This window comes from Castor canadensis, chromosome 8, assembly GCF_047511655.1.
Source record: "Castor canadensis chromosome 8, mCasCan1.hap1v2, whole genome shotgun sequence".
Classification (NCBI taxonomy): Eukaryota; Metazoa; Chordata; class Mammalia; order Rodentia; family Castoridae; genus Castor; species Castor canadensis.
In genome coordinates, this window is record NC_133393.1 from 35,287,867 (window position 1) to 35,313,673 (window position 25,807).

Here is a 25,807-nt window from a genome sequence, read left to right on the forward strand (position 1 = left end):
ATGTGATTTTCCTCAGATATCAAAACCATCCCTTCAACATTACCATTTATTTCTATAGGCAAAGGAAGTTCAAAAAGTAAATGACCCTTGTCTATCCACTATCAATATGGCTCAAACCATAGTGCCTATTTGGGTTAATAACGCACAAGGTCAAAGAGAGGTTGTCAGTTCATGATCAAAGCAAGCTGGCTATTCTTCCTGTCATTTATGTGGAACACACAAGATGTGTTTATTTTTACCAGCCTCTGAATGACCTCCTTTAGGTGGCATGGAAAAGATCCCACATTTCTATAAAGTATTACTCAAAGGAGTTTTTTTATTTGATACCCTCATTAGGAGCAAATTTTTATTTTTTTTAAACTTTTGATCTTTTTTCATTTACTCAAGAACCCTGCAAGTTAAAGGCCATATTGTCTAAATCAAACTGGCATAATGGATAAAACAAGGACAGGGCAATGACAGATGCTCAAAAGGAAATAGTATTCATCCAACAGTCTGCCATCATAAAACATGCGCTCATTAGCATTTTTTTCTAAATTGTTTTCTAATCTTAAATGCAATAGCATTTAAAATTTCAAAGTTCAAAAGGCAACCCAACAAAGTCATTTTTACCTGTATTTTTGCAATTTAAAACTTTTATCGATCAAAAATGAATAAAAATTTAGACTATGGCTATCTTGTCATAAATACATAATTCCTGGACCTTAATCAATGAGATTATAATATAATCACTTGAAACACTCTGAGGTACTTTTTTTGTGTTCCTGTTACAGTGAGGTGGTCTTCTGCCTGGTGGCTGGAGACAAAATGAAAAGAAAACCTATTCAATACTAAGAATACATAGGAAAGGAAACAAAAGCAAATGACAAGAGATGATGAAAATCAACAATGAGCCACATGGGTAACGGGGTGCAGCTCAGTGGTAGAGACTTGCCTAGCAAACTCAAGGCTCTGGGTTCCATCCCTAGTACCACCAAAAAGCAGGGGCCGGAGAGAAACAACGTAAAATAATTATTAGATTCCTATAAGTAGAGGCTCCCAGTACCACCCTGCTATTTTGATCTTTGATTTAGGGCAGAAGGGATTGGGTGCAACAGAAAGGGAAGCAGTGTACTATAGTATGCACCTTGAATTTCAATTTTACCTCGTTCTCACAAAAAAAACTAAAAATAAATAAATGAACACAGAACGTATAAAAGAGAGGAGGCTGAGGGGGAAAGGTAGAGCTAAGATTTAATGTTAACAATATTTGAACAACTCATCTTTGTTATTCTTTGTCAGGAGGTGGTAACAAGTGGGAAGGTATCTAAATAAAGCAAGAGGCTTGACAGGATGGGTAATCTATCACCGAAAGACTTCAAGTGCATAAATCTCACTTGAATCTGATGTTTTCTCAATGTTAATTGTTACTTTTACAGGATTTACTGTGGAAAGAGCCACCTTACTAAGAACTAGTTGTAATGACCAAAAGCCTTTAAAGTTATTAAAAATACTTAATCACACATAATATTCTTTTTAATTTTTCTTTCAGTCAAGCAGAATGGTACATTAAAAGAACCTATGTAATAGTAACCTTTTCTTGTACGCCATTACTTATTTCACTTAATCATTCAAACAAAATACCATTACTTTGAAGCACATTCACAAACAGTAACATAGTGTACATACTATATAACAAAACCTGCTGAAACAAATTGTATGAGAAGTTTTTTCCTTTTCCTTATTGTTTATTTTGTGGTACTGGGGATTGAACCCAGGGCCTCATACATAATATGCTCTAAGCCACATTTAAGTTTTAAACAAATTTTACATATAGTCGAGAATAACTTCCAAAGATTACATTATAAAATTAATAATGTAATCATTATTATTTAATAATTTTAATAACTATTAAAATTAATCCCAGAAACTACATTCTATATGTTTTATAGAGGGTGTCAGCTGCATTAAAATATCTTTATACTTTTTCATCTTTCCTTTAGGCGGTAAATATATAATTTGGGAACATAACAGAGTTCTCACTTAAAAAAAAAAAGCATTACCTGAAAATGAGAGGCATCAGGTAAACACTATCCCCTACTCTGGTTTAATTCTTTCTCCTGCTCAAAAACCTGATGCCCCCACCACAGCTCAGTAATAACTCCCCTGTCCCTTCAGAGTTAAAAATACTATCACATTCGACTGTCACATCTATGTAAACAATACTAAACCTGTACTTCAGTGTTGAATTTTTTGATATCTGCCTCAATTCTACAACCTTTTACCTGACACCTTTATCTGGCAAGCATAATAATAAAATAGTTAAATGTACACTCTACTCAAGACTGCTTAGGTTAAAACCCAACCTTTACCAGTTATGAACTGAATAGCCTTAGAGAATTTCAACTGCTGCTTCATCCGTCAAACAGGAATAAAAATGGAATTATTTTTCCAAATAATATCCAACTCATGTAAAGTACAAGGAATGGTATCTGCCACACAAAGATAATCAATAAAGGCAACTATGTCTATTACCCTATTAAAATACCTAGCTGTGGTTTCAAATACAGAATATTCAAATATAAAACAAGCATTCCTCAAATTCAACTCTGAAATTCCTTATTTCACTCTAGCCAGAGACTAGAGATGGAGTCATCTTCAACACTGGAAGTGTAAGGCATTTCTTCTTCTCAATCTATTCCTCCCAACTCTGCACGCCTCCACTTAAGATGAAATCCTAAGAACCTGAACTGCTGCAACCATACTATTCCTTACATTAAGCCATCTTTCACACTACTGCTAGAATTCATCCTCTGAGACCAAGGGAGAAAACAAGAAGACAAATCTTATATAAAGTTTATCATTTACCATTGCATAAAGATACAGAATACTGCCTAAGTAAAAGGAGAAGGAACAGATTTTTAAATGTCACTGAAACAATTCAATGTCTACATTGATAAGCGAAAAAAAATCTGAAAGATGCATGGAAGTTACATGAAGAAAATCAAAAATTCTTAGAAAATCAGAATAAACCTAAATATAATTGTGTCCCATATAACAATGTTTCAGTCAACAACAGACCACATATAAACAAGTTTATGGTCCCATAATAAGATTATATCACCCAGTGATATCACTGCCATCTTAGTTTATATAAGAACATTCTATGATGTTCATACATAGACAAAAACTGGGGCCCAGGCCTCATGGTATCTTGCGGTCTCAGCTACTCAGGAGGCTGAGGTAAGAGAATTGAGTTTGAAGGCCAGCCTAGGCAAAAAGTTAGCATGATTCTTTCTCAAAAGTGAGCCAGGTATGGTAATTCAGACCTATAATACCAGCTACTCAGGAGACAGGGGAGCTAGAATGCTCTTTTTCAGAGGTCAGCCCCAGGTAAAGCTAGCGTGAGACCCAATCTGAAAAACAAACTAAAAGCAAAAGGACTGGGGATGTGGCTCAAGTGGCAGCAAGTAGGAGGCCCTGAGTTCAATCCCAATACTGCCAAAAAAAAGCTTCATTCTCATCAGATAAATTCAAAGCAGCATAATCATAAACTTAAAAGACCAACTCATACTGTTTTGATACGTACTCTGTACTTATATTGATATTAGGAATCTCTTAAAAGCTAAGGTGTTCATATTCTTACCCTGATTATTAAAAACTTCCACTTACTTGATTGAGTTTCTAAAGTGGTCTTCTGCTGGGTTTTTTACAGTACAACTGTTCAGGAGCCATAAATCTGCATCTGATGCATTTTCTAGAAAAAAAAATGAATGCAAAAAAGAAAAGTTAAATATCACATTTAATCAAATCAAAAATATCCAAGTGCTTACCCAGATGGCATGGGACTGCTGGGGAAAGGGAGACAGAAAGTAGTGTAACATGAAATCACAATATAGTAGTCAATTACTAGAATATGGAAATCTTCATGAGCAATACATAGAAAAATGTGTGCTCTGTGCTACAGCTTTTCACTTAAAATGTAATGAGGACAAGCCTTTCTTCCTTTATGTTCAGTGCATAAGAGTACTATTTAATAACTTCCAAAAACTAAATTGAAACTAGCCCCAGTCTTCTCTTTGAATATAAAATTAATTACCCACCTTTAGACTATGTGCTAATATTTTTCAGTCATTACTCTCAGCATACACTATGCTTTAGCTTGAGAAGTTACTAAAAATATAACTTGTCTGCCTTGAATGATTTACATTAAAGTGAGCCTTTTATTCCTATCAATTAAATATTGTTATAATACTAAAACCCACTGGCAATCAAAAACCAATCCCAATCCTGTTTAATAAAACATATTAGAAAATACCTAAAGTGCTGGATACTATTCTACATTCCTTACTAAGGAAGTTACACAGAAAACAAACTTCCTACAAAACAAAAGAAGGGAAGCAGTGCATAGCTATCTCCCAGTAAAGAATACTGATTCCCCATCATTTAACTCCCGATGAATATGCTTCTTGGTTCTAAGATGGCGTCAACTATGAGACGGCATGAACACTACCAAATATGTTTATCCAGAGACGTGGGACATTATATTCATGTTCTTATCAATCTTAGGATACACACATATTTCAAATACTAATATGGAGAAGAGGTGATAAAATGCATTTTAAGAGGAAAAAATAAGGCAGTTTGACATATCTTCACTGGGGTACCAGCATTTAGAACCAACAGAAAATATAAGATCTGACTTCCAAAACTTATACCCCAAATAAAATAAAATGTACAAGTTCACTACCACTAGTACATGATTTAGATATTGGATTAATATCTCAGAGATGATGGTGTTGCCTTACAGAGGATTCATGAGGCTTTCCAGTCCCTTGGAAGGAGAAGCATGTTAGAGGAGACCACTTAAAGAAAGAAAGACAAGGTAGATGGGCAACAATGGACCAAGGAAGGGAAAGGCAGTAAGAAGGAACCATGTGACCCAAAAAAGAATTCTACCGACTTTTAGATTTGGCCTAGACCACTAATAATCCTTCACATGAAGTTAAAATCATCTGCACGTAAGCAAAATGTTGCCAATGTCACAGCTAGGATATCAGATCTGGTTTGGAAGCCAGGCTTCAGGTTATCTAGGTAGAATATAGATTTTAAGTCTACATTTAGTCATTCCCTATTACAAACAGTGCTCCACTGAATAGCACTGTGTATGTGTATATGCATACATACATACACACATGTACCTTTAGAATCAAGTCCAAAAACTGGATTGTTGGGGCAAAGAATAACTTCATCTGAGATTCCATTCCATACTATGAAATTCCCCTATATAAGGACTATATCACTTTGCTCTTCAATGAACAAGGCATGTAAGTGTCATTTACCCACAGACTTGCACACTCAGTGGGTTATCAAAACTTTGGGCTTTTGTTTCTGGTAGGAAACAAGATCCCAAAGAGTTTAATGTGAATTTCTCTTGATATGAGTTGAGCAACTTTCCATGTTTAAAGACCATTCACAATTTTCTGTATTGGGCTTTTGCTTTTCTGTTTCTCATTTATTCCAATCTTATGCCCACTTAATCTATTAGGCTAATGGTCATTTTCTTCTCAAGTTTTAAACCGGACAGAGCTTTAATTATGTCTGTTAGAAGTAACAGTATTTTCCTGGTTTGTCATTTTGCTTTTTTGTATATTTTCTTCACACTATTTAATTTCTAAAATATCAAATTTATCAACCTTTTATCTCATTGTGTTTGAATTTTGACTCATAATTAGAACACTTCCCATTTCCTCTCTTCCCAGATTACTAAGGAACTCATGCATGTTTTCTCCTAACATCCATATGATTTTGCATTTAGATCTCTTGATTAGGATTTATACTAATACACACTGAGCTCATTTGATTTTTAAAATGCAAAATGACATAAGATGCTATATTCACATAACAAATTGCAAAGTATTTTTAAAATGTGTTGCAACATAGTATAGGGAATAGGGAATAGGGAAGCAGGCAACTTTTTTTCTGCTAATGACAGTCTATACTGATGAAGCTCTCTGGGGAGGCAAGGTAAGAATAGCAAATATTTAAATGCACAGAATTCCTCCTATACTTGCTTGTAGAAAGCTTGCATCACTCACACAGACACACACACATACACAGGAATTCAAACACACGCATAAATTTTTAAACCCTCTCTGAAGATTTTGATAAAAAAAAAAAAGCCTGTATGACCATTAAAGAAAGATTGGCTCAATAAATTATGGAATTTGTTATGTTTTAAGATCTTAAAGCCCCCCAACAAAGGCCACACATTAAAAGCTTGATCAGCAGCCTGTGGCATCTTTGGGAGGTGGCACAACCTTTAAGATATGGAGCCTGGTGGAAGGAACTTTGGTTATGGGGCACTGGAGGCATGGCTGACATCCTGGCCCTTTGGCTCTTGCTTTGATTTCCCAGCTACCCTGAGATGAGCACCTTCTCCACCACACACTTCTCCAAGGTGCTCTAAACATCACCACAGGCCCAAAAACAACGGGGCCAAACAACCATGGACAGAAACCATGAATCAATGTAAATCTTTCCCCCTTTACATTGATTTTCTCAGGTTATTTTGTCACAGCAAGAGAAAATTAACACAGGATTGCAGCTGAAATACATCTGAAAAGCAAGCTAAATCTCTAAGTGCTAATTTTTTAATAATCTGTACACCATCAGCTGAAACAAAGCCAGGTGAAACAAAGCAGGAGCGTCCATCTAGTAGCTCAATTGTCTCTTAAAAAGGAAAAAGAAAAAACAAAAGCATATAATGTTCTATATAAACAAGTTTTCTAGAAGCACATATGAAACAGAGATGTTTGCCTCCTTGGAAATAAGATGAAGTTTCAGTTGTTCTCAAATACAGTACTCCTAAGTGCCTTTTATATTCTTTCTTTGTAAGTTTTTATAATTTTTTTCTTTAATCCTAAAAGATAATATAGAATATTTACATCTATATCATTTGAATTTTAAAAGCAGGTAAACTTAAACTTTTTTGTTTCCTTTCCTATAGTTCTCTTTTTATGTTAAGGTGTGACTGTCAACTATCCATGCTGCGATCCATCATGAAAGTAGACCTGATACACATTTCCTAAGGACTTTCTCCCTCTTCTAAAAGCTTTTGTGCTCACTGAACCAAGAAAATGCTGGTCATCAACAAACCACCCACTCTGAGGAGAGAGAAACAAACCATTATTTATTTTAATCAAAACACACTTACTTTCTGAATGATTTCTCTACATACACTAGAAATTACATTCAAGTCTAACATGATAAAAATCTGATTAGTAATCGTGATAATCACTAACATTACTGTAGACACATTTTATGTCCAGCAGTAAGTCTAGCATGCTGCAGCAGCCACTTTTCATATAATCCTCCCACTGGAGGTGGGTTCATTTTCATTCCAATTTTACAAAGGAGGAATCTAAAGCTTAGAAAGGAAAAGTAACTTGCCTAAAATTACACAGTTAAAGGCTGGGCAAGGATTAGAAATCCAGACAAACTGACTCCACAGAATGAATCGAAGGAAATTAGCATGCCTCATTAGTGGCTCTTTGCCTCTTGATCAAAAATAATGCAGATAATAACTAAAGACAAAACCAAGAAGTAGTACATGGCCTTGAGGGTGTCTCATGATATTTCTAAGAAGACTAATAATCAAGCTTCAAAAGCATCTGGCTCACTATTTCCAAGATTTTAAACATGTCAGCTTTTGGTCTCCTGGAATTGATGACAGACATAGAAGTAAAGGGAGAATTAATAATGAATACAGGGTTAGCACAGGCAGACTCACAACCACCAACCTGCTCGTTCTCCCCACAGGCTTCTGCATGGTTCACATCAACACTACTAAGGAGAACAAACAGATATCTCACACAACAGAGGAGCACCATAAAACAACAAAAAGAGTCTCTTCATAGATTTAAATGAGGAGGGTAAATAGGCTGATCCAACTAAAAGTTCACTAAGAAAAAAACAGAGAGGAAAGAGTTGGATTGCTTTGGACCCAAAAGCATTTTTTGAATTTGTTCACCACAAAACTCTGGAAGACAAGTCCAAACAGTTGGAATGTCCATTACCCTTAAATACCTGGAAATTTATTTACATAAATCATTGAGAGCCTACTAAACATTTAAAGATTAAATGGAGTATATATTATTAAGAGAATGTAAAAGCACCTAATTGAAGGTACATCGTGAAAAGTAACTTGTTTTTTGTTGGTTTTTTTGTTGTTGTTTTATTGTGCGATACTGGGGTTTGAACTCAGGGCTTCACTCTTGCTAAGCAGGAACTCTACCACTTAAGCCATGTCCCTAGCCTGAAAAGCAACTTCTTGAAACTAATAAAAGATAAAATAAAAATTCTGACAAATGAATTAATTTTTTACTCTACATTTCATTCATTGTCCTTTATATAGACCATATAATGGCATGGGGTAACTGTGTTTTCAAAATCTGTTTTCAGATTCATTAAAAACAATTCTATCTTTAGCTAGCTAAGGTTAGGGAGGATGCAGAAGAAGGAACAGGGTAGAAAAGGATGGAAAAGAAGGACAGACAAGGGCTCAGAGAACCTAGAGATTCCAGTCTAAAATTCTCATAGGGAGAACTGGCCCTGGGTTCTGTGGCTACAGTGTGTGATTGTGTGGGGAGCCTCCAAGTAAAGCAGAACATAAGAGCTCCCAGGGAGAAGCATTTTGTCCTGAAGATTACTCATATAATGAGTTTGTTCTTTTAAAATAGTCCCACTGAGCACTTCATAGAAATAAGGTGAGGAAAGACTAAGAGTCAGCTTGAACTTTGTTACTGTATGAAGGAAAAGGAACATTTTGTCTTATTTCAAGTGAAAAATAATAGCTAGCAAAGCTCTACAAATAACTACTGAAAATTAATTATATAGCTAAATGTCCTGGTCCTAATCAGAATGAGAGCGCAAAACAGACCTGGAATTTAGTAAGCAAAAGAGAACACTGGCTATATTCCCAATCTCATTCTGAAAGCTCTGTTAATCCTGACATGCAATCACTTCTGAAGTTACTGTGTATAAAGAATCCCAAATAGGGTATCTGTATTAAATGGGCTTTATAAACTGAGGACTAAATCCACTTCAGAATCTGGCTGCCACGCCTCTATCCAAAGTCACTGTCCACCCTGCCTATCTTGCAATTTTCCTGCCACAGTGAGCTTTCAGGCCTTCAGCCTAATGCATAAAAACCCAAATATAATTAGAATCTTAAATTTGTATATGCCACAGAAAATTTCCTTCCTTATTCAAATAGTCTAAAAGTAATCTACCTAAAAAATTCTATTTACCCAATGAACAAAACTTAAGTTACAGAAACTCCTTTACTTTCAAACTGCCAAAACATCTGGTTTCCAGTAAAATTACATACAATCCTCAGTTGTTTAGCACAAAGCAGTAACTCAAGTCATCTGCTCAGAATGGTACATTTCCAGGATCAGCAACAATTCTAGAGTACGGGGAAGGATAGATTTTCTGCAGAGTATTATCTCTAATACAAGAGCCATTTCTGGCTTTTGACCTAGCAAATTTACTGGGTCAAAACAACAAGCAATTTGGTCATTTTGCGGCAAAAAAACCCAAAAAACAAAAAACCACCCATAGGCAATTGCCAAGACATGACAGATTCAGATCAAAAATGGAAGTTTGGACTTCAAAGTGTAAAGAAGAATAATATCAAAGATACAGTGAATAAAAGAATGAAACTGCATGTAAAGCATGAAGTTGATTCAAGGCCAGTGTCCATCCTGATTCACCAGTGCTCCTGACAAGACCTGCAGTAGATATTTTGAAAATGATTCAAAGGAGACAAAATGAGCCAACCACATATATTCAAATGTTGTTGAATTAATTGATAGATATTTACAAGTAACATTACCAAAAGGACAGTGTCAAACATTCTAAAATTACCATGGTATTTCATCAATTTGAGACAAAAGGTTAAGAAGACACAAAAAGAAGGATCAATGCTGGCTTAAAAGACTTCTTGGGAAAGAGCCATTAGAAAACAGTACTCATTCATCACAGTAGTATCTCAGGACTTCTGGAAATGAGGAGTGGCTATTGGACTGTCTGACACCAGTAAGAATTATCTTAATAAAACTAACTGGACATCTAACTGGAGTTTGTCCTATGGAGTGCACTGTCACCACCTCTATGCCAATACTAATGTACCCCAGCTCCAAATCTACACTTCAGATTTAAGTTTTATTTCTTTCAGGTGATTCAAAATTTACTTTGGGCAGGCATCAATGGCTCAAACCTGTAATCTCATGAGGCAGAGATCAGGAGGATCACAGCCTGAGGCCAGCCCAGGCAAATAGTTCCGAGACCCTATCTCAAAAATACCCATCACAAAAAGGGCTGGTGGAGTGGCTCAAGGTGAAGGCCCTGATTTCAAGACCCAGTACCGCAAAATAAGTAAATAAATAAATAAATAAATATTTACTTTGATTATTTGCTTCAGGACATTGTCTAACTGCAAAGTCAAATATAATATACTCTAGCCCCAATTTCACTTCAAAAAAAAAATCACAAGACAATAGAAAGTATTACTAATTAATGACAAAAAAGACAAATGATCCATTTTAAAAGTGGACAAGAGAGCTGAAAAAAAGACTCCTCCAAAGATACATATGAACAGCCAACAAGCACATAAGAACACGTCCAACCAGTATCATTTGCCATCAGGAAAATACAAACCAAAACCACACTGAGAGACCCCTTCACATCTAAGTGAATTTGACAACAACAACAAAAATGTATTGGCAAGGCTGTAAAGCGGCTGGAGCCTTCATATACTGCTAATCAAAACATTAAGTGGTGTAGCTACTGGCAGTTCCTCAAACTGCTAAACACAGAGTTAACTTATGACCCAGCAATTCCTCCTCTGGGCATAGGCCCTAGAGAAATGGGAAAAAAACTTACACCTCAGGCTGGATGTGGTGGCTCTCTCTGTAATTCCAGCTACTCAGGAGGTAGAGATCAGGAGGATCACAGTTTGTGGCCAGTCCAGGCAAAAAGTCTGCCAGAACCCAGATGGGCGCCAGTGGCTCAAGCCTGTAATTGTTAGCTACTAGAGAGGCTGAGATCAGGAGGATTATGGTCCAAGGCCAGCCCAGGCAGGGAATGCACCAGACCTCATCTCAACCAATAGCTGGGTGTGATGGCATGCATCTGTCATCCTATGCTATATCCAAAGGATCACAGTTCCAGGCCAGCCTCGGCAAAAAAGTTTGCAAGATCCTATCTCAACAGAAAAAAAAGCTAGGCATGGTGATACATGCCTATATCCCAGTGACAGTGGGAAGCATAAAATAGGAGAATTTTAGTCCAGGTCAACCTGGGCAAAAAGCAAGACCCAATCTCCAGAATAACCAAAGGAAGAAGGGGTAGAGGCACAGCTCAAGCAATAAAGCACCTTGCAAGTGCAGAGCCCTGAGTTCAAACTCCAGTACTGTGAAAAAAAGTTAGCCAGAGTCTATCTCAACAAACAAGCTAAGTATAGTAGTGCATACCTGCAATTCTAGGCACACAGGGGCCTGGCCCTGGGGATAAAAGCGCTAGACATTATCTAAAAAATAATGAAAGCAAAAGGGCAGGGGGCATGGCTCAAGTGATAGAGCACCTGCCTAGCAATCACAAGGCTCTCAGTTCAAGCTCTAGTACTGCAAAAAATAAAAAACTTATACATCAGTGTTCACAGCAAAATTATTCCTAAGATCCAAAAACTGAAAATAACCCAAAGTCTATCAACTGATGAATGGATAAACAAAATGTATATATCATACCACGGAGTACTGCTTAGCATGAAAAATAAATGAAGTGTTAATTGATGTAACACGAACTAATCTTAAAAACTAATCTAAGTGAGAGAGCTCAGTCAGAAAAGTACATTATATGACTTTTATTTCAATGAAATGTCCAGAGGAAACAAATACATAGAACAGAAGATAGCCTAGGGCTGGGGAAGATAGAGGACCAGGGTGAAAAGCTAAAGATATGGAGTTTCTTTTTGTGGTAAAGAAAGTGTTTTCAAATTGACTATAGCAACCGATGCATGATTCTGTGATTACCATCAAAGTCACTTAATTATATATTCAATGGGTGAATTGCATGGCACAGGAATCATTAATACAACAAAGCTGTTTAAAAAAAAATATCTAGAGATGAATTTGAACCACATGGTCACCAGTCTTCTGGTTCCTATACTCACTGCCTAAATATCTCTTCCACTAAGCATCTGCCATAGCAGATTCCTCCATTCCTTTCACAGACTGGTTTAAACATCAACTTCCAAAGGCAGTTTTCTCTACCCTTTCCAGGAGGAGAAAGGTATTGCTTCCTACATGCTCACAGATGAGCTTGTGGCACCTCCTGGCAACAATTCATACATAACGGTCGTTCGATGGATATAATGGTCTTCGAATCCACAGAGCCAAGTTCAGAACTAGAAGAGAATATACTCATACTGTTAAAAAATAATGAATGAATGACCAAAACCAAGGACAAAGATATGTTAATGAGTAAGCTTCAAAACTGAACTAGGAGGAAAACACTCTAGTTGTTCACAACCAAAAATCAAAACTAGAGAAATACTTTCAGCAAAAGCAGTGGTTAAGCTCTGATAGAGAATCTGGTGTTTCTTCCAAGGAATCTTCTTGTTCTAACAGGAACCAAGATGGCAACCTTTCTTTCTCTAGAATATTGTATGCCAATTACAAAAGAAGAAAAAAACACCAAAATATTACAGAAAAATCCTTTTCTTCATTAAGATATGTTATAAAATTTTATATACATCATATAACCATAGGAAAAGTTAAAGAAAATGAAGCTATGCACTAAAAACAGACTAGAAGAAAATGTACCAAAATGCTAACAGTATCAACATTTAGATGATGGAACTCATGTTCTGGTCTTCCTGGCTTCTAGACACTTCCAGGTATGACTCTGGGCCTCATGTGGCAGGTCTTTTTCCCAAGCCTGAAACCTATCATCTGGGGCTTTTTTTATAGATTTCTATATCCATATTCTATATAACATGAGCTTTTCTGGAAGGGCTAGCTCCTCAGACAGCTGGCTTAGGCCCCAAAGGTCTTTTTCATCTAGTTATTCAACAGAGGCCCAGGCTGGGATCTGGCAAGGTGAGGTTCTAAAATTTGCCTTGAAAAAAGTTATTTCAATAGTTTAAATTAGATAATAATGTTCAAAGGTATGGTAAAATGGGGGATGAATGGGAAAGAGATTTTTCAAAAGTAAAAGCTAAGTAGCTGACTAGATATGGAAGAAGACAAAGGGAAGCATTAAAGGCTTCTGATCTATGTAAGACCAATATAAATGGTGGTGTGAAAGCTCTACGAGGAGCAAGCCAGCAGTAACCATGCTCCTCACATTAAGACTCCTACCTGGTGTCAGATACAAGCAGCACTGTGCCACAAACTCCCACAGACACATGAAAGAACGCATAAGCTCAATGATGCTGATATCACAAAAGATGACAAACAGCAGGTGCTGGGGTGGGGAGGACTACTGTACCCCAGGGGTAAAAATCATCAAGAAGGTAGAAATATGTCATAGAAGCATATTGGGTAGACAGGACTTCAAAAGAGGAGTGTTTGCCTGGTTGAATAATGGTGACAGAACAATGGACTTAAAGTGGTATTGAAAAGCAAAAACTATTTTGACCTCTTTCTCACCTTATGAATCAGAGGATATTTGCCTAGAAGTCACAAGTACAATTAAATGCTTGACTTAATTTCCTATAGATCTTAATTTTTTGACTATGTAATAAATTAGAATGAAATAACATTTGCATAGCATTTTATTACCTGCAAAGCATTTTAATACATTATCTCATCTAAGCTTCCAAATTGCACCATGAGATAAGTACTTATAAACCCCATCTTATAGATAAGGAAAGGGATAGAAAAGCTGCTATGACTTGAAAAGAGGTATCATAAGATGGGAACCAAAAGGGAGGGCTAGGATGGATCTTGGGCTCTGTAGGCTAAACTAAAGCATGCTGAGTCTATACCATCTATCTCCCATTTGAAGTAAGGTAGGCATAGTGACATGAGCTGCCTTCACTCCTATAACAAGGATTACTTCTTTCACAATGTCCAAAACAATAGGCTTTGCACATTTATTCTGGGTTACATTTATTTTTATCTAAGGAAAATAAATTTTACATTCAGAATCTTACAAATTATCTCTAACTACTCTTTATGAAAAAGTAGAAAGATGAGGTGAAAAAGCAAATAGGGCTAATTAAGAATGCAACAAAATATGCTCTCTAATACAACCTCCACAGGAGACAGGCATTCCCCTTACCTTTGCTTCCCCTCAACACCAATGCAGTATAAAATTTTCAGTGGAAAGGAGAAGATGAACATGGCAGGCCATCTTCTCTGTATCAGAGACCATCCAATGGAATGAACATATCACACCCCAAACTAGATGAGGAAGGCACCATATGGCAAGGTGACATGACATTATCACTGCCTGAGAGATGAGGAGGGTGGGAGTGGCTACAAAAGAGAATGCTCTGGCATGAGGTGTCAGAGTCTCGCAGGGACAGGGTCTCAGAGCCCAGAAAAGGATGGATTGGCCTCCCTGTAGGGCACAGCCAGCATGGGGTGTCAGAGATGGAGTGCAATGAAATATGCATCTGCATGAAAGGGTAGTGTGGCCTAGGGGAGGGTCAAGGCCCAGGGACATGAGGGAGGCATCTATACTAGGCAGGCAGTGGCAGTTGCCCAGTGTCTATGGCAAGAACATAATCAGGTGAAGGAGGGGCCTGCACAGTAAAATGTGCAGTAGAGCCTCCCAAACAGGACCCAGGAAGGGTAAGAAGACCATCCCTGCAAAGAGGCAGCAAGGTATTGACTACAAAAGTTAGAAAGAGATGAAAGTTTGAAGAGAAACTGCAAATTGACTTAGCCGCAAAGAACCTTCACAAAATTCATCCTAATAACCAAGGGGAAAACACAACTTTACAATGGAGAAACCAGCAAATACCACCTTAACCCACAGACCAGTGTTAACATCACCAATAATGAAACAAATCAAAGTCAGGTGTCACTTGATCAGATGCACTGAGAGGAAGAAAGTATCACTTCTAAAGATATTCCTGACAAATATTTGTAATGTGAACCACAGGGACACAGACAGACAAATGCAAATCAAGAGGCATTTGAATAATAACTGGTCCAAAGTTTTCAATAATGTCAAAGATACAAAGGAAAGAGAAAGAAAGCAACCCAGATTAAGGAAATCTTAGAAACATGATAACTCAACTCAATGCAAAACATGATTTTAAACTGGATCCTCTTGTAATAAAGGGCATTATGGAATGGTATCAATGAGGTTGAGGGTGAGGTGGCAGTACTGCCTGAGTGTTAATTACCTGTTTTGATGACTATGTTGTGTTTTGCAGGAGGATAATTCTAAAGGAGATACATAAGAGAGTATTTGGGCGATGGGACAATGAGTGAACACCTCATTGTCCCAGGAAGTATGAAACCTTCCTTACTGTGAGGTTTTCTGAACCTCACTATTATATGGTTCAGAAAAACGTGGGGGTGGAATTATTTTTACAATTTTTCAGTTAAATGTCACTTTCTTTCTTTCTCTTATTTGCGAAACAAAGAGAAGATGAGGGAGATAAACTGCAATGTACAATACAGTTAACTGCCACAAAAATAAATGCAAGAGATTGGAAGGCACTGTGAAACATGGGACATGGCTTTCTAAACAGGGAAGTATGTTTCCCCTGGTAATAAAATAAAGACCAGCTTCATGGGAACAATGTCAGGACCAAGAAAGATACTGACAAAGTGAGCTCAAAAAAGAAAAAAAAAGTCTGTGTTAAAGGAACATTTATTTTAAATGCCAATGAGAACAAAAAGGATATTCACATGTAATCATATTCGTAAATGTTTCCCTCTATCAAAAGAAATACATGTAGTTGATTCAGAGCCAGATAATATCTTGGATGTCATAAGCACTCTACATCTTAGATAATATTCAGACTCTATAATTCTACTATTCATCTATTACTCTATTTCCAACCAAAAATGAAAATCCAGTTTCCCTTCAAAGTATAAATATCTATAAAGTGCTCACGACTTGCAAATGCAAAGCCCTAAGTTCAAACCTAAGTACTGCCAAAAAAAGAAGTGTCCAACACCCACTCAGGATTTTTAAAAAAACTGAGAAAAGACAGGATTTACTTGAAAACAAAGAGTACCTATCAAAAAAAAATCCTATAGTTAACATAATACTTAATGGTTGAAAGACTGAATTCTTTCCCTCTAAATGAAGAGTAAGGCAAGGATGTCCAATCTCACCATTCACATTCAACATCATACAGGAAATTATACCCTGCAAAATGCAGCAAAAATAAGCAAAACACATGCAGATCATAAAGGAAGAAATAAAACTGTCTATATTTGCAAACAGCAAAACAATCTATGTAGAAAATCCCAAGGAATTTATGAAAAACTTTAGAACTAATAAGTGAGCCTGTGAAATTACAAAACATAAGAAAAACAAACAAGCTAAGGAAGGTGGCAAATGCCTATAATTGCAGCACTCTGGAGCCTGAATGGAGGCCAGCCTGGGATAACAGCAAATTCCAGGGCAGCACTGGCTGCATAGTGAGACCTTGTTTCAAAAAAACAAAACAAAACAAAAAGAATAATGAACATGCAGAAGAAAACAGTTCAAAAAAATCAGCCTAATTACCCGTCAAAGTAAAAACTCCCAAATCCTAACTCCAGCAAATATCATAAAATGGCTTTAAAATTCAAATATGGAGAACAATAACCTCTTTAAAATAAGATACAGCTATACAAATAATCCTACAGTTGTCCTCAGTTAAGAAATACCGAGTAAAGCAGTTTGGTGACTGCAAATGGTAAAGGACAATTTTGACTCAACATACTGCAGCTTTGCTTGTAATGCTTTCAGGACATCTTCCAAGTGTTTTAGACCTTTCTCTTTCAGCTCTGGCTTAAAGATTAAAAAGCTCTTTTTTGATATAATTTGTTTTCAGAGCACACTAAGGTGTAACTTTGGGTGGCTTCAATGCTGAAGCAAAACAAGTCTCTCCTGTAATCTGAATTCTTGGGAGAACATTTGCATACATAGCCAAGGTTGAGGGAGCAGCCAGACAGAATAGTCTCAAAAACGCAACCTCTTTACCTTTGGATCATTTCTGTTCTTTATGCACAGAAGCATTACAGGAAACTTCTTCAACTCTCCCACATCCCAGAGCACCAAGCAAGAAAGGCCTCCAGTTATTCTTATGCAAGAAAAACAAATCTTCATTAGCTCAAGCTACTTTTAATTAGGTGTTCTGTTACATACAATGAAAACCAACCCTAATTTTATCACCTAATGAGTATTAAAATACCACTAATGGCTTAATATTGCAATAATAACAAATTAATACTTCTAGTGCCTTTTACAATACTTCCATTATGTGTTGATATTCTATGTTAAACGTTTTCCCATAAAATTTCACTTAGCCTTTCTGGACCTCACTTCTTTTCTCTCATCCAAAACGTATTTTTGAGTACCACTCTTACAGATGCTGGGATAACAGAGGGTGATGAAAACATAGTCAAGGTCCATGCTTCCAGCTAGCTTACCTTCTAGAAGGACACTTATTTGCAAATTAAGACAGAGAGGACATGATGTATCCTAACGCTACCACTTATGAGACAGTGAAGTTAGTTTTTACAAATGGCATAGGCATAAAAAAAAAAAAGAAAGGGGGTGTCTACACTGATGAGACTGACTCTAACTCAGTGAGCATAGTAGGGAAAAAATTTAAAGTGAAGTTAGAAACAAAATAATTGCAAAATAAAAGAGGTAGGAATAAATATACTCATTCACATCTTTAAGACCACAGTACCCACCTAAACTGACGAGAGCAAAGAAAACAGAGATCCTAAGTTAGACCTGAATGGTTGGAGATGTTGGAGCACATGTAAGGAAGTGCTCTTAGGGCAGCACTATATTTTAAGGCTGTCAGTAAAAAGGGTTAATAAGCTAAAATCAGTCAGAGAGGTACTTAAGTTTCTCAATTACAATTTTGTAGAATCTGATTACAACTGTAACATTTTATAGTTTCTTTTAAGATAATATTTTATAATCCTCTCGAAAGTAAAATCTGTTTATGCTAGGCTCTATCCAGAAGCAATTCATTGATTGTAAATGCCTTACTTTTACCTAAGCCCATAGAGAAATAGATCTACATATTACACATCACTTAGGAGGATTAAAATACACAGAACATGCTTGAGCCAATTAGTCTTAGTTCATATTAAACTGATAGCAATATATTGACTTTTAAATCTTCAAAAAGTCCTTGTTTTCAAGGATTTGTCCTAAATTACAAAAGACATTCATGCCTTTTTAAATAATTTAGTAAACTCCATGCTTCCCTACGAGAAATGTGGAAACCATGCCAGACTAACACACAGTGCTAGAATCCTTCCTTAACTTATCAATGCAGAAAAGGTAAAATGGATGCATGCTGGTAGACCATTTTAACTTATTTCACTGGTAAATATTTTAGTCACTTTTTTTTTTTGGGGGGGGGGGCAGTACTTAGGTTTAAACTCAGGACCTTGCCACTGCTAGGCAGAACCACCTTCCCTACCACCCAAGTCCTTTTTGCTTCAGTTATTTTTTCAGATAGGATTTTGCATTTTTTGCCCCAGCCAGCCTCAAACCATGATCCTACTAGATGAGCCTCCCATGTAGCTGGGATTAGACATGCACCACTACACCCAGACTGTTTGGTGGGTGTGTGGAGGGGTTCTCTAAATTTTTGCCCAGGCTGGTCTCAAACTGTGATCCTCCTGATCTCCACATTCTGCAATTACAGGCATATACCACCACATCCAGTCCTTACAGCCTTATGTTCAATAGATAAGAAATTCAGGTAAATAATATGACAGCTTTATAATACATTAAAAAGAAGTTGCTGAAATGGAATATGTAAGATTACAGATAGAGAAAGTCTCATCAATAGCATACTTTTACAAAAAGCTATACCTTCTCCAACGGAAGTAGAATTTTCATAGGAACTCACTTTCTGTAACATTTTTAACCAGGATGCTTGAGTTTTACCTTACTGCAACCACAGCAAAGACAAATATTGTTTTTTTGAATTAGGTGTGCTAGGTATTCTGAGAAGTCATACTACTCAAAACAGATTAAAGGAGGCCAGAGTATTTTATAAACCAGAATCATATGATCTAGGTAACGTGCATAAAAGCATTAGAGATGGAATTTTGTTTTGACAAAATCATTACAAAAAGGCTATTTCCATTCCACAGTCTATCCTAATACCAGTTGTTGATGAGAATATAATTCAATTAATAAACAAAAACCTGGGCTTCCATATACCCTGGAAATTTGCTGCTATGTAGAATTAAATGCAGAAGCTTATGTAAAAAATTTGAGAACTATGCAAATGTAATATGAAAGGCTCCTCAAATGTTCATTTATCAGTTTTCCCCCAATACTCCCTTTATTTGCAAAAAATGGATGGTTTTCAGTTGATTCTAGCCCTCAGATGTAATCTGAAATCACAACCTACTTTCATGTGAGTCTTGGGGACTTATGGGAGTGGCTGATTGTTGAGAAAGCATTAAGGTGAAGAAAAAGCAGGGACCCAATCACATCAAAGGCAGGACTTTCATGCTGTGCACATGAATGGAGCAGGAGCCACAGACCTGCTACTGTCTAGCCTGCCCTGACTCACAACCAAGAAATACAAGAAGCATCTTCAGAAAGGAAGAAAAGACCCAGAGAAAACTGCAAAAGCTAATGAGTTTCCTTCACTGACTAATGACAGAGAATGGTGTGACTAATAATGTTTTATATGGTGGTACCTGTTTCCAGGGGTCTCAGTCCTAAACCCTACTATCCCACTGTAAAAAAGAAAAAAAATGGAGCTACCAGCCAGGTCTTTTCCAGGTCTTCATCTTCATGGTCACCACAAACTACTAAGTGTCCACTTATAAACTTTGAAAATAAGTCCCCTGAACAGGTCGTAAACCTGTTCAAGCAAATTTAATCCCAAATTCCATAGGATTAAAATCAAGAAAAAACCTCCACAAAGCTTCATGGTCAAAGGCTCTCCATTTTATCAGAGGAGATACAAATAAGCCAATATTCCTAAAAATAACAATATAACCACAGCTATCATTTACTGAGCATACTGTGTGTGCCATAATCTGAGATTCATTCACATAAATCCATTCAACCCTTACCTTAATTCACGGACATGATGATCCCCATTTAACACGAGGAACCTGAGTTTTATCAACTTGACCAAAGTCACAAGATACCAAATAGTAGAACATGGATTTCAATTTAGCAGTCTGGCTCCAGGTTCTGAACCTGATTCTCCACTGCTATTAAATGTATAAAAAGGACATCAAAATAGATCAGAAAAACAAGGGGCTGTTGATAGTGCTAGTTTTCTTTATGTTGGACTACACAGCTCAGGGACCAACAAATCTATCTTATTAAATATAGAATTGATATTAAATAACTACCCCCCCCTTGACTGACTTTGTAAGACATACACAGCAAGCATCTTGCACTATGTAAATATTCTTTAGGCTACTACAGCCCTCTGTGAACTACAGCAACAAGATTTCATTTTAACAAGGCTTGAACACAACACAATAATTTCCTTTTCTCACTGAGTTTGGAAAGTACAGTACATCATACAAGATAACGTTTTTAGACCTTTAATTCAGTACGTAAGTTGCTACAAAGTAAGTCTATGCTGGCATACTATATTATGATGTCATATTCTATCCCCATATTCCAAATAGATCAGTGCACAAACTTACTAATTTGCTTTCTTTGCTTAGAAAGTTAGCTTACATAGAGATTATCTTAGACTTTTCAAAAATTATTATTATTCTCAAGTAAGGATATATAATTCGCCAAAACATGTGGCTCTTTTTCTGTTGATACTGAAAAATGAATGGGCTTTCTGTAACAACCAAATTTGACTAGAACAACCTATTTAAAGAAAAGTTATGCTTGCTTACCCTGGAAGCACAAAGATTTATATTTCATTACCTTACCAACTAACAAAATACTTTTAATATATATTTTTCTTTCACGCAGAAATCCATACAAAAACAATATAATTAATCACCCTGAATATGGAAGGCACAGGAAGATTTTACTGAAAAAAAAAAGATTGGCAAAGACAAGTAAGTGGTTTCCTTTTGGTTTGAGATTATTAGCTTTAAGAAATCATTTTCTAATGTAAATCATACTCAATTAAGTTACTTCATCTGTAAAATGAGAGTTGTACTACATGACAGCTAAGATAACAATCAGATATTATAATTGCATTTAAATGTAAATAATAAATTTGAGGAGGCAGCAAGATAGAATGGAACAGGCTTTAGGGGGAACAAAAGCATCAAAGTGAAAAACAGTAGAATACAGAACCACTGAACCTATCTTCTTCCCTAAACCCAATGAACTAACAAGCAAAAGAAATAAAATGAGCAAAGAAAAACACTAAGTTTTCTAAATATAAAAGGGACACAAACTATAAACTTTTGAAAAATGTCAACTGGAAAGCACAATAACCAAAACTAAGAACAAAATATTGCAGTAATTGATGCAATGTTATTCATATCAATTGATGGCGATGTTATTCACATCAATCTGTCCACAACAACAACCCAAAAATCAGAGATTAATATTACAAAAATGAAAGTCATTCTCAAATATTCTCAAATATTTCACTGATAGAACCCAATTCTTATTTTTTTAAATAAACGTGTAATTTAAAACATGAGTAAGAAATAAGTACCCAAGAACACATTTTTGGGAGATGGAGAAGTAATTAAAGATTTGTGTAGACTAGATAATCCATGGAAGGATAAAACAAAATTCAGGAATGCAGAAGTCCTTATATGACACAGCTGAGAGTAAATACTGAATCCATCTAAATTAGAAACTAAGACTAAACAACAGAAAAGGTATCTGTATGGGTTAGGATAAAACTGCCATAAATTTTTTTAATGTTTACAAAAATTACTTCAGTAGGAATTGTAACAAATTTGAGTTGGAGACATTAGAAAGAATTCAGGTTTGACTTCATATACAGAAATATTTACACACGTGTGATGCATATACACATACACTCCTTGCTCTGTCATTAACAATGTCTAAAAGAATTGACACCCCTGTAACAACTACACCTAGCATGAAGATATTGGTTTGTAACACCATTCTCCAATTAAAAAAAAACAAAAACAAGACTTAGAGGAGAAATAGCTGGTTCTAGGACTGGGGTGGGAAACATACAAAATGAGCCTAGAGCATCGCATAACACCAGAAGGTACTCAAAAGAACAGCTGATGGAGGGGTGTCAAAGGGACAAAGGAGCAACTGGAAAATCTCCCAAAAGCCAATGCTACAACAATTTAAAAAACAAAGTAAAATAACCATTAGAAAATAACCCAAAGTATGAAGTAAATACACCATCCACAGTGGTATAAATAAATGAGTGAATTACTAAGTAAGTACAGAAGAGATAAATCTCCATTGCAAAAGAATTCCAAATAAAGCATGTACCTACTTCACTGTTAAGGAAGGGGAACATGATTCCTCACCCCTTAAGTGCCAACAGTGATGTCTTCTAACAGGTACAGTATGGAAAAGAGTGGGGAAAAATAAATTCATGGTAGAAAAACCTGACAAACACTACTTCAGCCAGGTTTAAGGTTAACACCTACAGTCATAAATCATGTTGACAGTACATGTCCAAACTATGATACTATGAAAATAGCACTGTACTTGAATGGGCTTCCTCCAAATAAGCTATAAGCCCAGTCTGATGAGAAAAACGTTAGTCAAATTCTAACACAGGGATATTCTACAATATATAATAAATATATGTACAAATTTATTAGATGTATAATAAATAGTACTTCTTAAAAATGCCAAGGTAATTAACAAAGAAAGTCTGAGGAAACTGTCACACCAAGAGGAGTCTAAGAAGACATGACAAGTAAATGTAATGTGGAAAATTAATAGCATTCTGAAACAGAAAGGGGTCGTTAGATAAAAACAAAAGAAATCTAGACTTGAGGCAGGGAGCATGGCCCAAGTGGTAGGACACCTACTAACAAGTGTGACGCTCTGAGCTCAAACCACAATATTGGCAAAAAATAAAATAAAATAAATCTATGGACTTCAGTTAATAATAACGCATCAATACCAGTTCATTAATTGTAAGAAAGATGTCATACTAACATAAGATTTTAACAGAAGCTGTGGGGAGGGGTAGGAAAACACAGAGGAATAATTCATACTAAACGCTTGATTTTTCTTTGAATCTAAAATTGTTCAAAACAATAAAGTTATTAAAAGGAAAAATCAAAATTTATTATCATTTAAAGTTCCCTTCTGATTAAAAGATAGGTAATAGGCAAAAAAATCTATGAATAGTAAACAACTGTGCTATTTTTCCTCAGTTTTCATGAACTTAGAAAATACTATGAGATGATGAAAAGAAAAAGTACAGTACTCAGAAATGTAACAAAATCCTCACTCTATCACACCCTAGATGGGAGCCATTCGTCAAGGTACTTTACCTTTGGAGCCTCAGTTTTCTCATCTGTCTTATTTTCCTCTGCGTATTTCCTGGGAAGATTTAAGACGGCGGAGGCAAGGTGCTACTGAGACATGCAGCACATTGCAGAAGCTTAAGAAATGGCACAAATACTTCACTAGAAGTCTTTTTAAGAATCTAGTTAAATAATTATTTTTAGTCATTCTAACTCAGTAGCTCTAAAAGGATATTAAATACATAAAAATAGGATATCTTTTAGGTAACTTATTAAATAAATATCACCTGATACTACTATTCCAAATTTCAGTTCTCTCCAACAGGCAGGTTTTCATTAACCCAAGTTATGATTTTGTATATGTGAAAAACAAACTTTTGGGCATAAACTTAGCTTTATCTATTTAACCAACACATATAAACTAATAATACGGCTAAGAACTTCTCAGAAGGAAACCGAGAAATTCTATTTCTCATGGAAAAAAAAAAAAGAGTTCACTTGGACAAGTGATTTGCATATTGAAGACAGGGGAAAATACTTACCAACAGTTTATTCAAGTCAAAAAGGACAGAAGAAAGAAGCTTCACATTAAATGATTTGTTAAGAGACTGTGCTGCACCTTTTGCAAGTCTGTTGAAACCACAGAAACTACAGAAACATGGAGCTAGAATGTACCTAGATTGTAGAGCACTTGCCTAGCATGTGTGAGGCTCTGGGTTCCATTCCAAACCCTGGGGGCAAGAGGGAATAAAAGCTGAAGCACAATATGAAAAAATTAATTCAATCAAATGACTAGATAATCAAAACCAGTGAGATTCATAAACAAGTGAGATCTTTTTGTAACTACTAAGTTCTGGAAGACTTAACCTATGAACTATTTATAGAAGTCACTATTCTGAAAGAAGGCATACAAACACATGAAAATGGAGAAAAATCAAAGGATTATTGGTTTGTTCCAAAAAAAGGAAGAATTCTCAAACTGATATATGAATTGTTAAAATGACAGCCAAAATGTATGCTCATTTTAGATTATATCAAGTTATTTGGTGAATACTTCATGAATACCAGGGCGATTTGACAAAAATTGTTACTTATTTTCTTATTTTTTTAAGTCAACAAATAAGCTTTTATGTACTTACCATGTACAACATGTTTTGTATATATAAATTGTAGAATAACTAAATCTAGCAACCTGACATATGGATTACCCCACAGTTATTTTGTGGTGAGAACACGTCATATCGATTTTCTTAAAATTAAAGAATATATTGTTAACTACAGTCAACACATTATACAATAGATCTCCATACTTAGTCCTCCTATTTAATTGAAAACTTGCATCCTTACAAGACTTTTATAAGTGAAAAGAATGTAAACCACACTCTTTCTAAAACTGATTTGGACACAAATGAAGAGCTATCTGAATTTTCAATAGCAAGCACCATGAGAGGAGGTCAGATTTAAATATATTAAACTGAAAGGAACTCATGGAACACAATTCACCAATGCAATCTAAACTAAAAGTTATAGTTATATAAAATATTTGTGTGCATAAATGTCACAGAAGTATATTTTCTTACATGAAACTGATAAAACTGAAATTGAGCACATAGTGGTATAATTGTAGACCCAACTAGGATGTAAGACCTGGCATCCTTATTATAAGGTGGCAGTCATTAATTTGATCACAATGTTATCAATTTCTAACATTAAGCCTTCTATCCTCTCAAAAACAGATCAAGCTACATCTGAACTGTTTTTGTACTATTCCCCAGCTCCCGTCCATCTACTTGGCTATATTTAACCACCATTCATAATTTTAATATTCCCCCTGCTCATAATTTTATTATTCATACAGCTCACTGTTTACTATGTGGCCCACTAACAAAATTACCTAGACAGCTTAACATTAGCAGGAGGTTCCAATGCCATGGTCTCCAGAGGCAGGTTCTCGCCTGCTAGAGAAGCTTCATGATGATACAACACTGACCAGTTAAAGGGCTAATAGGACATTGCCTCCTGCAGCAACTGATTTCTAATAAAAGCAGCAAGATATTGAATGTTACCCCAAGTAGTTTTTGTCTTTAATTTTTTTTGGGGGGGGGGGAAGGTCAAAGATTTCTCTTTTAAAACTTCCATATTTTTGGAAGCTACAAGCAGAAGTATGGAAGGGACTAATG

General features: G+C 35.9%; 1 protein-coding gene across 6 annotated transcripts in view; it reads right to left on the bottom strand.

Annotated features, from left to right (window-relative positions):
* Cdkal1 (CDKAL1 threonylcarbamoyladenosine tRNA methylthiotransferase) overlaps positions 1–25,807 on the bottom strand; it is a 615,415-nt gene that overhangs the window by 528,648 nt on the left and 60,960 nt on the right. For all 6 annotated transcript variants that reach the window (XR_012450736.1, XM_074082797.1, XM_074082798.1 and 3 more), the window contains exon 5: positions 3,652–3,736. Coding sequence is in view for 5 of the 6 variants with exons in the window: in XM_074082797.1 (XP_073938898.1) it covers positions 3,652–3,736 (85 nt within the window). In the remaining variant the exon portion in view is untranslated. The remainder of the gene's footprint in view (positions 1–3,651; positions 3,737–25,807) is intronic.